An 18,209-nucleotide genomic window follows, 5' to 3' on the forward strand; every position below is an offset into this window, starting at 1 on the left:
ATGGAATTCATTAAACGAGGATACGAATTCATTAAACGAGGATACTAAAATTTCAGTATATAGAAATCAAAATGGAACTTTACTGAAATACTTTAGAAGAGATGATTTAATTTGTTCCTGCCATGATATTACGAGGCTACTGTCTGAACTGGACATTGAATATGTTATTCATGATTGGCATTTATTTATAGACTCATCAAAAAGAAGCTTAAAGGCAGTGTTGTGGCATAACTCAAGTAAGTTTTCTTCTATACTGGTGGCACATGCTTTAGAAATGAAAGAAACATTTGAAAGATGTCACAAATTTTAAAAGCTATTAAGTATAATGAACAATCATGGTGAATCATTGCTGACGAAAGTGATGGTGCTTCTTCTTGGTCTTCAGAGCGGTTTTACAAAATATGTGTTTCTTGTGTTTGTGGGATAGTCAGGCTACAGATAAAAACCATGCAGTTAAAGACTGATCAAAAAGAAATCAGCTTACCCTAGGAAAGGAAAATGTTATCAATATTCCCCTTGTCAAAGCAGATCAGATTGTATTATTTTACCACCTCTACATATAAAACTAGGCCCGATGAAGAATTTTGTGAAAGCATTAGATAAAGATGGTGACGATTTTAAATATGTAACTGAGATTTTTTTTCATAATTATGTGAAGCCAAATTAAAAGAGGGAATATTCATCAGGCCACAAATAAGAAAATTAATTTGTGAAAATATATTTGACACCAAACTGAATCCTAAAGAACTAACAGCTTGGAAGTCATTCAAAGATGTCGTTACCAGTTTTCTTGGAAACAAAAAAGCTGAAAACCATGATCAGTTTATAAATGAACTCTTAGTGAACTACATAAATTTAAGCTGCAGAATGTCATTGAAAATTTATATTTTACTTTCTCATTTGCACACTTTCCCTGTAAACTTGTGGCATCAGTGACAAACATGGAGAAAGGTTCCACCAAGATAAATTGCAGCTGGAACAACGTTATCAAAGGAGATGAGATGAATCTATGATAGTGACTACTGCTGGATGATAAAAAGAAGACTTCACTGAACACAAAAGGAAAATAAGAAAAAATAAATTAAGATAAACATAAATCTCTCCAAAATAAAGGTAGGAATTTTAATTGTATTTATTATTATTATTATTATTTTTGTATTCTATTATTTAAGAAGTTTCTCAATATCTTAGAGGATCATAAATAAAACCTGAGGGTGATGAAGAAAAACTGATTTCATCTTAAGATTCAGCATAAAAAAATACATTCATTATCTCAGAGATAAATGCATTATCTCAGTTCCAAGATTTTTTTTTTGTTGACCTATATATTAGATCACAAAACACAATTTTTTGAAAATTTAATCACCTCAGTGTATTGCTAATATTTTAAATATAATTACATTTTTAAATTTATACAATAATAACTTATGAGGTTTGTAAATAAAGTAATGAGACTGGTTCAGAAAAGCTTTTTATTTACAATCCAATTATACATGGAGTCTTATCACCTTTGAAACAGCTCCCTTGGGAAGCCATGCAACTCAACGCAATGCTCAGGTGGTTTTCCCTTTCTCCATAGTAGTATTGAAACTCAGAAACCGGAATATCCTTCAGATGGTCGGTTAATTTTTTTTTATGTTCTCTGCTGTTCCAAAATGGTGTCCTTTGAGGTGTGTTTTAAAGTCAGGAACAGAAAAAAGTTGCAGGGCTCAAGTCAGGTGAATAAGGTGGTTGAGGAACAACAAAAATGTTTTTCTTTGCCAAAAACTCATTAATTTAGAGTGCAGTATGATAAGGTGGATTGTCATGATGCAGCATCAAGTTGTCTTTGATGGCTGGTCTCACACGGGGAACTCATCTCCACAGTCTTTAAAGAATTTCTCGGTAAACACATTGATTTACAATCTGTCCTGTAGGCAAAAACTCATGGATAATGCCATTACTATCGAAGAAACAAATTAGCGTGGTTTTGAATTTTGATTTACTCATTTTTGCTTTTTTGGTACGTGGTGAGTTTGAAGTGTGCCACTCCTTGCTCTGGCAGTTTGTTTCTGGGTCGTACTCAAATATCCAAGATTCATCACCAGTAATAAATTTTTTTAGAAAATCAGGATCAGCTTTCAGTTTGCTTTAGAAGATCGTGGCACACTTCCACTCTGTTGTTTTTCTGTTCAAGAGTGAGGTTTATGGGACAATTTTTTACAAACTTTTTTTATGTCCAATTCGTCTGTCAAAATTTGATGGACTGGGTTATGATTCAAATTCAATTGTACTGCAATCATTCTGACATTAAATCGCTGGTCGTATCATATCAAGTCTGATTAGCCCAGCATTGTCGTCACTTTGATGTTAACGGTCTTCCAGAGTGTGGATCATCCGCAACTGATTCCCAGCCATCTGAAAATGCTTTAAACCACCTAAAAACTTGGCTTGTGACAGAGCATCATCTCCATATGCCCTTTTCAATTTTGAAAAAGTTTCAGTAGCATTCTCACAGAGTTCAACACAAAACTTGATTGCACAACGTTCTCATAATCACTTATTTTTGTATCGCACAACAAAAAGTTTGTTTACATCTGATGTGGCAAGAATAGATTAAAAATATTAATATCTAATGTAAATCAGTTGTTCATATAACCATATGTTTACTAGTAACTTTACAGTGTTGCCACTGTGGCTGCCAAAAAACAAAGTAGTCTCATTACTTTATTTATAGACCTTGTATATATAAGTTGTGTTAAGTTAATTGGTTCACAGAAAAATGTTTATTAATATCTGATCATTTTCTGCAAAAAAATATTTTATTATCCATTTTTCAAAATGTTAAATGTAATAAGAATTACAGAAGCGCTTATGTAAAGCTGAAAATTGTACAGTAGTAGGCTTACACATAAAATGGTATATGTAAATTAAAATGTATTTCCTTCATTGAGTTTTGGTGTTCCATGTTATTTCTAAACAGATATTCAAAAGATAATGTAATGGATTAAATACACTAAATAATGGAATCAGAAATTACTGTAGAAACTAATTATTTTTAAATGTTAGAACAAAATAAAATTATCTAAAACCTTAAAAAACCTTAAATTATTTTTTAAAAAACGCCATCCACTTTGCAAGAAATAGAATTTCCAAAGATACTGTTATCATAATCATCACTAGCACACTCATTATCTTCTTGTAAAGAAATAATAAGTGATTCCATAGTATTATAAATAATGTGTTCTTGTCACATATATTTAGCTTCTGTTTCCTTAACTTTTACACAATACACCTTCCAATTTCTTTCATTCATGTTGGCCATTTTATTTTCACATAGCCTTTGAACAACTTTAATATCAAAAGTTACATTATGACTTACTATGCATCCGTTAACTTCTGGCCAAACCATCTCAATAGAATTTAAATCTGAGTGGTAGGGAAGTAGTCTGAGAACGTCAGACTACTTTTGTAAAAGTTTGTCAAATTCATGGTATACTTTTCCCGGATTACTTTTACCAATTCGTACAACTGTGTTTCAGCACTGAGAAGTGAAAAATCCTCTGCAGTCATTTTATCATAACTTTTTTCTTGAATTGGAAATTGGTGATTTTTCTAAAATGATATTGTGATAAAGTGTGTTATCAGAAATTACTGCAGAATTATCGGGAAGGTTTGAAATTAATATTTCTTCTGTCCATTTTAAATAATTTTCTGTTTTCATTTGACCTCTGTAATCACAATTTTTAAACTTGCTTGCCAGGTTAGTAAGATGTTTGGTATAAACCCACTTCTTCTCCAGTATGCGCTATAAGTCTGCTGCCTTTTGAAATAGGAACTTTCAGCCTGTCACCTGCATCACTACCCATGATTTATTTGCAGTATGAGAAGATAATATATATATGGCTTGTCAAGACACATTATCAGTCTATTTTCGGTTCTAAATTTGTTTACATCAGTCAGATACTGAGTACATTTAAACCTTATGTCATGTTGATCAGTGAGAACCTTCTTGTTATTTTCGGTTTTTCTCCACGTAAACCCCAATTCTTTTATTATTTTTCTCAAACTCATCTCTTTTCCTGAATAATCAATAGCATCTTTAAGTGCTAACATTATCTTTTTCACCCCGGTAGTTTATCAGTTTCATGAAATTCGTTTATAGTCCGTCTCACCATACACTAGTTGCAGTCATCTAGTCCTGTTGCAGGCTTTTAACAGGGTTTGTATTTTATTTTGGAAGACAAAGAAGTCTCTGAATTTTTGGTTAATTTTTCTGGCAACTGCTTTTTCCTTTTCTCACTTTGAGCTTGGGATCGTCACATCCCATTACCAGCAGCTGTCCTTTCTTCCCATTTTTTAATGTGAATCAGATGTGGCTATTAAATAATGAGACTAATGCTGCTACAGAAGAACTGTGCTTGCGCCAAATTTGTACGACCAACAGCTGTGTAGTGTGAAGCCTTTTCTTTTGATTGTTGTCACTCCATTTTCTGTAGACATATTAGTCTGGCCGTGGCATTCGTTTGGATAACTTCTGTTTTTTTTGTTTTTTCAAAAAAATGCTAAGCGCTTTATTAGAACAGTGTTGTCATGAAATTTCATATGAAAGTTGGAAAAACTTGTACCAAAACTTATCTTTTATTAAAAAAGGGATATGACAATGAATGTTTATTACGTATGCAGGTTTCTGAGTGGTTTAAGTGTTTCCAAGATAGTCAAGAATACGTTGAAGATGATATTCCCCGAGTCGCCCTTCCACATCAAAAACGGATAAAAATATTGAAAAAATTGGTAATCTGATCTGATCTGACCTAACTGTTGATTGACTATTCTTGTCTTTATTCAAGGTCCTTGCTTAACTCCGTGAAAAAATAAGAAACAAACGATCCAAACAGTGGAGGAACAAGTTATGGTTTCTTCATCAGGACAACGCACTAGCTCACACTGCATTGTCTGTCGAGATGCTTCTAGCCAAGTGTAACATCCCAGTGTTAAACCATCCACCTTATTCGCCTGACCTGGCACCATGTGACTTCTATCTGTTCCCCAAGGTCAAATCTGCTTTAAATGGAACAAGATTTCAGACTGTTGAAGCTGTGAAAGGAAAAGAGGCACGCATTATGAAAGAGCTCGCAGAAGAAGACTTCCAGCACTGTTTCAAACAACGAAAAATTCGCATGGAGCATTGTAGGAATAGAGGAGGGGTGTATATTGGGGATAATAACTAAATATATATAAATATAAAATAAAATATTTTACAGCTTTAGTCTCGTTATTTAATAGCCGCACCTCGGCTATTAAATCTTCCTTTTCTAACTTTGGAATTCTATCACCTTCTTGTTTCATATACTCATAAATATTATTTATTACTTCCCGGGCCAGACATTTTAGTTTTTTTGTTTTTACATTAGACTTAAGTTCACTCATAATTTTAAAACACGAAAATACACAACTGATTATAAAATGTGAAAACATTTAAGAAAACCTTTTCTCAATCAAAACTCAAATAAAGAAAAACAGAATTTGCCCAAATGCTCTAACAGGATCAACAATTACAGGACAACTAGTTAACTGGATTATACTAACATTCAGTATATTGGCTTATGGATAATTATTTATTTTAATATTGGCCTGGCTGCATTTGAAAACTATGAGCATATAATAAACAATATAGCAATATTGTGTCTTGATATGATTCTAAGAAAGGCGACTTGTTTCCTGAGTTATAATACTTGGCTTGTCTGTGTTTATTTTTTTGATAAATAAAATCATGGTAGATTATAAGCTACGTTTATGTATGTTTATCAGTTATAATGTTAGTTAATTTATCATTTAGCATTTGTCTACTGACGTAATTATAATACAATACTGTTGAGAATCAGCCTACATTTTTAAAACATTAAAAAAATATCATATTTTCTTATGTCACAATAATTAATTATTTATAAAGCATAAACAGCAGAATTAAAAAATATTTAAAAATAATCCATAATACCATTCACTAACATAAAATAAGTGGTATTTACTTGAAAGCAATTTGCTTCTGCACGTGAAAACTAAACTGAATGTTTTCAGATTGGAAAACAGGCACTATACTAGATTCAAGATTCACTTCAGCACCTTATACATCATTCAAATTAAAATAGAGTTGTGTAAATGTACAGTAAAATTGCTGTGCTATATTTGTAAAGAAATGTTACAAATTATTGTGAAGTAAATGAAGTTTTTAAAAGGATCATATAAATATTTCAAGATTTCAGACAAAACCAAAAAAAAAATTCATCATTTGAACCTGGAAGATGATGGTCAATCATCATCACACAATGGATTCATGTGGACAATCATTCTCATATACTTGAACAAGTTGAAAACTCATTTATTCTCAGAAAACACACTTTTTGACAAAACCAATAATTAACCAGTAGTAATTGTGTAAATTGCATTCCATAAAATATGATGGCTCTGCAACATCAGGAACATTTTGGAAACTGCAGGGTGTGAGCAAAGTATAATAATACCATTTGATTTAGTGAACTATTTTCCATGAATAGTCAAAGTTAGAAACACTGGGTGCAGTTCCCTTTATATGGTATTGACATCTTATTGCTAATTACAATTTATTATAATTTTTATTGTAATATGTCTACAATTCATTTCTTTGTGTAAATAATTGTATGTATTTTGTGATTTTTATTAGTGTTTTGTAAGGTTTTATGAAAGTTTTTAAAAATCTAACATTGGGAAGAAGTTCAATAGAATTTAAGGAAAAATGGATGATGAAAAAAAAATTAAAAAACTTAACAGTTGCAGTTATGTACACATTAATGAGGATGGTGTATTAGAATTCATATCATCTATTTAAAAAGCAAAACTGGAAACAAATATGTCTGTGTTTGTTGAAAAAGATAGCAAAAGATTTTACCATTAAAAATTACATGAAAATCTTCAGTCAAAATGTCTAGAGAATCATACAATTATGCAGACATTATTAATTATTCATAAAAATAGAATAATTAATAATTCTTTTGTGACTTTCTGATAGATTTTTTATTTTGAAATATACGATTATTTTGCTCATGTGAAATCCATACATGTTTAGTGTAGTATTACTGTGAAACTTGCTGTTGGTGATAAGTTATATTTTTTTAATTTAAAAAAAAAATATCAAACATACTTATACAATGGGGTAGTAGCACCTATGCCTGTCATCCTAAAGTTACTGGGTTTAAATCTTCCACAAGCTTGGAATACTTCACATTTTTTTGGTAATATTTGTCAAGGGTAGTGCTCTGAATTTTCTTTTTCTTTTTTGGAAAAATTCTGTGTATTAGATAGAATATCATAATTTTTAATCCCATTACTACAATAGATTTAGAGTACAACAATTAGGAAATTGAGGAAGCCATAACTTCAACTTCTCCAATGTGTGCAACAGAAAATATTGTAACAAGACTGGTATAACAGACCTGAGTAACAGATTCCTGCCAATTAAAAAGATAGTAGTAGAAAATATAATTATGGAATGAATTCAGAAAAGGGCTAAAAGAAACTTTAAGTAAAGGTAACAGGTTTGTTTAACCCTCATCCTATGTAATACTGCCTACTGACATGCCTAAACCGATGTTATTCTGTGAGAAGAGTTACCTTATCCAGGTTAGGAATGAATGAGGGCTCGGTCGATCGTTCTTAAGCTCAAAGGTGAAGAAGATAGTAGTACTCCGAGTAAGACCAGTTGACAGTGAGTCTGTGGCATGTGAGTTCTGCAAGATATCAGTCTGCAGGATGTGAGTTCTGCGAGGACAGTGAAGGAGTGAATTTTTAGTGCGCACAAAGTTCAATGCAATTAAGGTGATGCCACAAGTAATTCCAGTACATGAAAACAAAAAGGATTCGGTGAGTTACTGTTAGACTAAAGAGAAAGAGATAATGTACTAAATTCCATTCATAAATTGTGCGTAGTTTTATTTATGAACAGCAGAGGTATTTGCAGTAAAAGAACTTTATACTTATTTATTGTACTATAGTTGTTAATACAAGGTTAGTGGTTAAAAGTGTTAAAACTAGCGGTCATGCTAATGTCTTTTGTTAATGGAACTGAATTCTGCTTTTCAATATTTAAAACTATCTGTAAATAAATCCTGACAATTACTTTAACTTCTGTTTTGTATGTAATCACTGTTTATTATTATTGTTGTGATTACCATGATGCTATCTCTCAATATCCTGATCGAGCCACAAACATGTGACAATAATTTATGGCTCCTGATGTTATGATTTTAGATTTGCTTCTCAGCAGTTTGGTATCTTTCATGAGTTCACAGCTAAATGATCTTGATATAAATAATTTTTGTCATTAAACAAAACAATCTCAAGCTCTATTTTGTATCAGTAACAGGGTAGTGTAAATGTAATATATTATCATGGAATAAATAACTTCCAGATTGATATGCAGCGCTATCAGAAGTGAGCTGAAATACTTATTTTCTGATACATTTTTAAACTTTTTGAGTTTATACCATTTTGTTAGTATTTTTCGATAAATAACTCTGCATAATTATATAATTCGTAAGTAAATTTATTGTGGTGTATTCATCTTTTTATATACCTTTTTTTAATGTAGAATTTAAATTATGCTGATGAAAGTTTAGGACAATTCATAAAAAGTTATAAGTTCAAATAAATATATCAGTAATTTTTGCAGCATCCACAAACAACAATTCTTGAATTGCAAAGGAAATCACATCTGTAAGCACCATCTTAAAGAATTGTTTAAAAAAGTCATTAAGAAATCAATAATATTTTTATTTAGAGAAATGAAAACTTATTTCTTAATCATTATCTTGGTAGTTTGGAAAAAAAGATGTTTGGCTTTTTATTTTAAACCTAATTATTATACAAATGTGTTATAGAAAACATTGAAGTTCTTGATATAAGCTACAACAAGATAGGACGAGAAGGAGCTCGAGGTTTTTTGAGTAAATTAAATCCAGATAAAGTACGAAGTCTTAATTTAGCTGCTATTGGCCAGTTCATTGGGAGAGAAGTTGCTGTCTTCCTGGGTCAGTGTGTTCCACACAATTTGGTAGAACTTAATCTGTCATATTGTGATATCGATGATGATGATATGGTTCCATTGATTGAGTAAGTCAAACGGTTTTTTTTTTTAGAAATTTCTCATGTAATTTAGTTTATATATAAATGTATAAGATTTATGAGTAAGTGCATGAAATGCTTAAGAACTTTACAACTTTTCAACAGATATGTTTCAAACTGAAACTGTTGAAAAATCAGTACTAGTTTATTTTTATAAGTTCCAGATCACATTGATAGATGCATATTCTTAGCTATTTTTAGTTCTGATTATATTTGTATTTTTATGCATTTGATGATATTTTGAAAATATTAATGTGTGTGCTGTTGATGGGAAAACTCACCTCAATTTTTTGTGTGGAGATGTCATTATATTTGTATTGTATGAACTCCAATGTTTACTTTTTATTTATAAAAATGCATGATGGCTTGTTTAAGAAAGTTAAATTATATTAAGTTGATTGAATATATATTAGTTAAGGATTCAGATGTAATATATACAGATTTTCCTGAAATTAACATTGACTGAAATTATGAATGGGGTATTACTTCTGAAGATATATCAGGCTAATTTACTTTTACTTAATTTTAGTAAAAAATTATGTGTTTGTAATAGCAGTAAATATACAAAATAATAAACATGGAACAACAAAATTTTCTAGTTTTGTGCAAGGTGTGTGTCCTTCAAACTGTCTTTGCACAACTCTTCTACTGTAAACTTTAATTTATTTTTTTATGTACTGAAGAATTGCAAAATTTTAGTAAACTAACTTGTGAAAATGTGCTCTTTAAAAATGTATAATTTTTTTAATATCTTTTGCTTATAAATTTTCTGTTAAAAAATAGTAAATACTTTCTCTTTCTGCCTGTTTTTATAATTTCTGACTATAATTTACTCAATTGTCAGAGGCAAAATGTTACATTTACACAGTCATTAAATAGTAATTAAATAAATTAACTATAAAAAGATGAATAATTTTTCTAAGTTCTATTTATAGCTAATATACACAAAGCTGACCTAATTAAAAGGAAATCTTTTCTTATCATGCACTTATCATTATACCATAATGTTATCAGTATTGTCAGTTTTTATTCTAGATCACATGCTAATTTCAACTTCAAATAATGTTACTCAAGTAAATTACTTTCATGCTTAGATGACCAAACTGTGAAAAAATCTAACTTGGCTTATGTAGGCGATTCACGTGTTACTGACGCTTTCTGAGCTCTTTCTACTAGCTAAAATAATGAAAATAGTTCATATAAACATGGGTCCAGAAACATTCTGTTAGTGAGTTACAGTTAGTGAAAGATTTCATCCTAATTCCTGGGCAAAAAGTGAATTAAAGACAAAGTCTAGGAACCCAAATTAAGCAATAAAGCAATAAACTTGATGGTTTTTAACCCGACAAATTTAATAAAATGTTCCAGAACCATATATCTTCAGTAGTATTCATTATATCCGACATAAAAATTTGTTGTCTGATATGATTAATAAATGTGTAAAATTAATTTCAAAACATGTCAAGAAGTTAGATATCGAAATAAATATATTTCAAGAAATTTGATTTTATCACTAACATTTACTATATGAAAATTAAGTGATTACATGTACAAAGTATATTTGATTTCCTACAAAATGTAATGACAAAAAAAATTAATAAAATAAAAAAGCCAGTGTTAATGTTATTCAGATAATAAAGTTTATTGCCAAATTCACAGGCTTCTGAAAGATAGTGAATTCACTTCAAAATGAAAATTTCAAAAATTATGATTTCATGAGTTGGTAACAGAAAGCAGTTGGCCAACAATCCATTTTATGTAGTGTCATCAGTGCGTAGCATGTTCTACATTACTGCTGTGAATTGTTATCACTACAGTGTAGTTTAAGTGTACATGCATTTTTTTTAATTGTGCCATACTGCAGCAATGCCTTTGTTATACTTACATCGTATTTATCTTGGGGATGTACGATGGAAATGCTACTGCTGCAGAATATCAAAGACGTTTAACTTCAGAGTTCCAAATCCTAAAACAATAGTGAAACATTCCATACGCAACAAGAAACGTTGCATGTTGAAATACTTCCCAGCATTAGTACTCACACGACCATGATGAAGCCATTATACTGGCTACTCAATGCGGTCTGGGTGTTAGTACACAGTGTGGAGGACACTTTGCGATGAGAAGCTGTATCCTTAACCATAATCAAGAGTACAAATTATCAACCAAGAAACTCCTCTTCATTTACAATATTGAACTGGTTGAATATGAACCAATGATTGCACAGATTCATTCTATTTAATGAGCCTCAGTTTACTCAGGATAGCATCAATAACCTTCACAACAAAAATACTTGGGCAGTCAATCCACTCACAACAGTAGAATGTAATTTCAACATCAATCAGTGGTGTGGTCTACTTTATGATCAGCTAATTTGACTATTTATTTTCCCAAGATGTCTATTCAGACATTTACTTGGAGATCCTTAAGGAATAACTGCCATTTCTACTGTCAGTATGATGATGTGCCTCCCTACTTCTCATGTGCCTTATCGGCCTACATAAATAAGCAATTTCCAGAGCAGTGGACTGGCTGTGATGGGCGACCAATATCATTTGATTTAAGATAATTAGATTTTTGCATGTGGGGTTGGATGAAAATTATTGTGTGCAAGAGTTCATATGCATAAAAAATTAGTTGCTCATATTACAGATGCCACTGCACAAATAGAGAAAAGTTTTTAAGAATTGCAGAGAGCACACTAGCAGTTTGAAAGAGTGCAGCCAAATGTATTGAAGTAGGACAGATTTTTGAAAATTTACTGTAAACTATTAAATGAATCTATTACATTTTTATTTTTTAACATTGTATCAAGTTGATAACATTTAAAAGTTTTCATACAGTAAGTGTTAGAAATGAAATCAAATTTGTTGAATTTGTATTTATTTTATAAAAAACAAATACATTTTACATCAATTTCTCAAAATTAAACTACAAGTTTTGATATTCAATTTTATGTATTTCTTAGTCATTTAATAAAGTTTTTGTATTACTAATGTAAAAAAATACTTTTGCAGACAACAATTTTTTTTGTTTTACGTTGGATATTATGAAAACTACTAGAGATATGGTTTTCGAATCTGTTTTATTCAATTTTTTAAGTCAGAAACCACTGACTTTACTTCTTAATTTTGGTTCCTAAATTTTCATCATAGTTTTATTTAACTCTTTACCCAGGAATCAGGTCAGAATCTTTCACTAGTTGTAACTCGCTGATGAATTGTTTCTGAACCCATGTTTATTTGAACCTTTTTCATTATTTTCACTAATAGATTGAGCTCAGAAGCACAAATCCACATAACACTATGTGAATCGCTCTGTATAATGTATTAATACCTGATAGTACTGTTAGTATAAATTTTACATTTTTATGAAAAGTTTGTTAAATTAGTGAAAAATAGTTGTATTTATAAGTGTTCTTAAAGAAAACCAAGGTGCTGTGCTGGCCTAGTTAATGTTCATTTATGGTAATTGATTTTCAATGACCTATTTATTTTAATCTCATTTTAAAGTTATTGAATCATTTTTGAATATTTTGAAATTATAGTAATATCATGACATTTGAGTATGTTCAACAACTGACATGATATTACTATAATTTCAAAATAGAGTAACATTTTCTTTATCTCACTAAAATAGAAATTTGAAATAAAAATCTAATAGAATTTTAAAATAATACTTTTAAAATACTTAAATACTTTTAAGGATTTTTCATGAAAAAGACAAATTAAGTTCCTTTAACTTAATTTTTCTGGAAAGTAAATACTGTTAGGTTGTTAATCACAATTAATTTCTATTTAATCCATGTTATCTCACTTATTTTTTCTGTTTAGATTCTACCATTCTCTGTATTCTCTTACTGTTGAACATAACTGTGAAAATCAGTTCTGCTCTCTAGACCAGTGATTCTCAACCTTTTTAGCTCCATTACCCCCAAAAAGTAAATAAGTAAATAATACATATTTTTTAATTCCTCCAACCACAACTCAATAAAATCTACTTAAACTATTTAGGTGTATTAATAGCGACTAGTATGAACATGCATTGAATTTACAGATTGTTATTTAATGTGTACGGGTTCCTTGTAATTTGGTCTGCTTATGTAATTTCACTGTGAGAGCATCATGTTCAAATATGCATATGATATGTTTGAACATATCGTACTCTCAGCAGTATAAAAGAGGAGTGAGGGTTTGCAGAATGTCAGTTTGAAATGAATTAATAATGTTTTTCCAGAATAAACTAATGTCATTCTCAATGTTTTTACAGAATAGTGAGTATACAAGTATATTGCTGTTGGCTTACTTAGATTATGTATTTTTGCATTTAAATGATGTGAATGTAAACTTAATGAAATAAAAATATTTCATTAACGGCAAAGTTCATGGTTTCATTAAGAAGCTTGATATTTGGATTATTCGCCTTCAAAGCAAAAATTTTTATATGTTTCCACTCGCTACCAGTTTAGATTATGACCAGCTCATCAAAATGTCTGCTGATGAAATGTACAACTACAATTCATATCTGAAGAGTTAGATATATTTTGACTTACTTGTCAAAGTGAATATGAAAATTTAGTCACAGAAGCATTAAAAATATTAATCCCTTTCACCACGTCATATCTCTATGAAAAGGGTTTCTCATTTACGGTTGCACTAAAAACTAAACATAGAAATCATCTTTTATAACTTAGAAAACAATTTGCTTTGTGCGTTTGTAACATAGATAACTTTTAAATTAAAGTCAAACACAACCATTTTACTAATTTATTTTCTTTCATGTGTACTTATACAAAAATTAGTAAAATATTTACAAAAAAATGATTTTTTTCTCATAGAATTTCATTATTGTTTGTTAAAGTTGTGGGGTAATTTTGCAACCCTAGGTTAAGAAATGCTGCTCTAGACCATCAGGATTTTGGCCATAATGGTATCTCTTTAGTGCATATCACTTGATTCTAAATCTGAAATGTAAGGGTTTGGAGCAGCTATGTGCAGCCTGATGTTGTTTTGCAACAACATAATACCATAACTAAACTTATTGTCTCATTGATTATTCTTCCCAAAGCACTGGACTTGAAAATTTCAGGAAAAGAAGCCAAGCAACAAAATTCTGAATAATTTGTTTTCTTAAATATACTGTACTAATCATCACTGATCACAGACGTCTAATGCATTTATTTATCATTCTATTTCTCGTGGCTTCTTTACTGTTTCTTCCATATATCTGGTGTTTAATTTCAGTTAAAATTATTCAGTCAAAATGCTGATAAAAGTCCATATTTATATTCAGTGAGTGGTCTTTCTAATTAGTTACAATTTAAGCATGCATGGAAATTGATAAAAATTATTTCTTTGTCACATGGTATGCTAAAACATGTGGTAAGTTGTGAATTTTGTGTATCATTGCAATAGAGGCATTCACAAATTGTACTTACATTATGAGTATGCCTTGAAATTATAATACTTTATTAATAAATATAAGAAAGGTGAAGTGTGCAAATAAATTACATATTCAGAAAAATTAATTCAATGTTATGATTACATATAATTATGTTGAAAAAGTATTTTTTTATAATTTTAAATCAAAACAAGAACTGTATTTAATAAGTCTACAATAACCCTAATGTGAATCAACCAAGAATCAAGAAAAATTCAAAAAAAAAAAAAAAATTGAGCATATTTAATATCTACACACTGATGAATACAATATTGTTCAGATTGAGCTGCTGTGACTATCTTATATTGCAACAATCACAATAACACCATAAGGGAGTACTATTAGAAGACACTTAGTGAATGTAAATTTTGTAAAAAATTTATTTTAATTTTACAAAAGAATAAACATTTTTTAAAAATTGTTTTAATCACTTTTCTTTTTTTACTTTTTCAGATGCTTTAAATCGTGCCCAAATTTGCAAAAATTGAATTTAGCTGGAAATGAACAACTCAGTACAATGATAACACAACAGGTAACACAGCTACCACTTGCAGAAGTTAATCTAGCTGGAGTTTGTTGCCATCAACCACTCATCTCAAGTATTGCAAGCCTTTGCTTAAGTTCCTCGTTTGGTTCCGAATGGGGTCACTCAGCCCCATTTTCATTTGCTACAAACAGTCTGAAGAGTCTGTTCAGTAATTAAGAGATTAATTTTTTTTAAGTAATAGGTAATATGTAATTTATAATTTTTGTCAGAAATATATCTTCATAAAAAAACTGTGCTGTGATTTTTCATTACAGTCCTACTGGCTGGCGGAAGATTTCTTCTGGTTTTCTTAAAATTAAGCCAGATTATAATTCTCTGGACATAATTAAGAGATAAAATTAGCGGATTTATTTGAAATACCCACCAGGTTGGTATAGTGGTAAAACTTGTTAGTAAATCAGCTGATTTCAAAGCCAAAAATTCTGTGGTTCAAATCCTAATAAAAGTAGTTGCTTTTATTCGGATATGAATACTGGTGTTCTTTGGTGGTTGAGCTTTAATTAACCACACGTCTCAGGTATCACCGGCCTGGGTTGTACAAAACTATACCTCACACATACATCACAAATAATGAGGGATGCAGCTGCCTTCAGGCTTCAAATCCAGAATGCTGCATAAGATATCTGGAAACTTCCGTAATATTCATAAGAAACTAAATATAAAATCTTACCGAAAAATTAAAAAATATAGGTCTGAAAATTGCATTTTTACAGATTGACACAAAAAACAGGAACTTTTGAACTCCCTCTGTGTTACCTTCCAAACAATCACTGGTTTTGTAAAACCTTTTTTCCTTAAAAAAATGTTTTACAAAACCAGTGACAAAAGTTGACACAAACCAGTGACAAAAACCTTAACACAAAAGTTGCTTTTGTGTTAAGCAGTACAGCCAACTTTGGTATCGTTATGCATTTAAAAAATTCTCATTTTTTTAAATCACCTTGTAGTAGTTTTCAAGTAATCTGGGGTAAAATAAAAAGATTGGTGTCAATAAACACTATTTTACGTTTAGCATTAAATGAGAAAAATACATAAAGATTTTTAAATAGAACTTGTGGAGAATTTGATTCTCAGTAAAGTTTCTAAAATCTACATACAAACATAAGAATCCACTGGGGGGTTGGTCTAGTGGTGAACACGTCTTTACAAATCAGCTGATTTCAAAGTTGAGAGTTCTAAGGTTCAAATCCTAGTAAAGGCAGTTACTTTTATATGGATTTATAAACCAGATTATGGATACCGGTGTTCTTTGGTGGTTGGATTTCAATTAACCATACATCTCAGAAATGGTCAGCCTGAGACTGTACAAGACTACACTTCATTTTCATACATATCATCTTCTGAAGTAATACCTTATGATGGTTCCAGAGGCTAAACAAAAAAAAAGAGAAATACAAACGTAAGAATTTTGCAGCTTGTTAAAAATTAAATGTATTATTATGTAATACATTTTAATTGTGTATTACACAAATAAGGGGAATTTCCGTCAGACTTCAAAAAAAGTGTTATAGTCATGATACCAAAGAAAGCAGGGGCAGATAAATGTGAAGAATACAGAACAATTAGTTTAACTAGTCATGCATCAAAAATGTTAACTAGAATTCTATACAGAAGAATTGAGAGGAGAGTGGAAGAAGTGTTAGGAGAAGACCAATTTGGTTTCAGGAAAAGTCTAGGGACAAGGGAAGCAATTTTAGGCCTCAGATTAATAGTAGAAGGAAGATTAAAGAAAAACAAACTGACATACTTGGCGTTTATAGACCTAGAAAAGGCATTCGATAACGTAGACTGGAATAAAATGTTCAGCATTTAAAAAAAATTAGGGTTCAAATACAGAGATAGAAGAACAATTGCTAACATGTACAGGAACCAAACAGCAACAGTAATAATTGAAGAACATAAGAAAGAAGCCGTAATAAGAAAGGGAGTCCGACAAGGATGTTCCCTATCTCAGTTACTTTTTAATCTTTACACGGAACTAGCAGTTAATGATGTTAAAGAACAATTTAGATTCGGAGTAACAGTACAAGGTGAAAAGATAAAGATGCTACGATTTGCTGATGATATAGTAATTCTAGCCGAGAGTAAAAAGGATTTAGAAGAAACAATGAACAGCATAGATGAAGTCCTACGCAAGAACTATCGCATGAAAATAAACAAGAACAAAACAAAAGTAATGAAATGTAGTAGAAATAACAAAGATGAACCACTGAATGTGAAAATAGGAGGAGAAAAGATTATGGAGGTAGAAGAGTTTTGTTATTTGGGAAGTAGAATTACTAAAGAAGGACGAAGCAGGAGCGATATAAAATGCCGAATAGCACAAGCGAAACGAGCCTTCAGTAAGAAATATAATTTGTTTACATCAAAAATTAATTTAAATGTCAGGAAAAGATTTTTGAAAGTATATGTTTGGAGTGTCACTTTATATGGAAGTGAAACTTGGACAATCGGAGTATCTGAGAAGAAAAGATTAGAAGCTTTTGAAATGTGGTGCTATAGGACAATGTTAAAAATCAGATGGGTGGATAAGGTGACAAATGAAGAAAGAAGCATTTAGAAAAATATAGTTAAAAGAAGAGACAGAATTGTAGGCCACATACTAAGGCATCCTGGAATAGTCGCTTTAATATTGGTGGGACAGGTAGAAGGAAAAAATTGTGTAGGCAGGCCACGTTTGGAATATGTAAAACAAATTGTTAGGGATGTAGGATGTAGAGGGTATACTGAAATGAAACGACTAGCACTAGATAGGGAATCTTGGAGAGCTGCATCAAACCAGTCAAATGACTGAAGACCAAAAAAAAAAAAAAATGTAATACATTTTAATTGTGTATTACACAAATAAAATTTCAATCTACTCAAAAACCTAGACTTCTAAAAATACAGTTATGGGTCCTAATTTGTTTTCAGTCTTTCAGGTCAGATTTCATTTAAAACAACTTAATTTGGGTCCAAAAAATTACAGTCTGGGTTAATTTTACTAACAGCGTAGACATCAGGGCAAAATTTTTCACAAGTCAATATTCACTAATGCGGCATTTCCAAATCAATGTTTGTATCAAATTTTTGCAGTAGAACATGTCCT

At 30.6% G+C, this 18,209-nt stretch overlaps 1 protein-coding gene across 1 annotated transcript in view; it reads left to right on the plus strand.

The window, feature by feature from the left end:
• Positions 1-15,343, plus strand: part of LOC142318940 (tonsoku-like protein) — a 90,629-nt gene extending 75,286 nt beyond the window's left edge. Inside the window, exons 26-27 of the mRNA XM_075355620.1 lie at positions 8,892-9,123; positions 15,028-15,343. Of these exons, the coding sequence (XP_075211735.1) occupies positions 8,892-9,123; positions 15,028-15,277 (482 nt within the window). The 3' untranslated portion in view covers positions 15,278-15,343. The remainder of the gene's footprint in view (positions 1-8,891; positions 9,124-15,027) is intronic.
• Positions 15,344-18,209: the final 2,866 nt, after the last annotated feature.

Source organism: Lycorma delicatula, chromosome 2 (genome assembly GCF_047948215.1).
Source record: "Lycorma delicatula isolate Av1 chromosome 2, ASM4794821v1, whole genome shotgun sequence".
Taxonomy (NCBI): domain Eukaryota; kingdom Metazoa; phylum Arthropoda; class Insecta; order Hemiptera; family Fulgoridae; genus Lycorma; species Lycorma delicatula.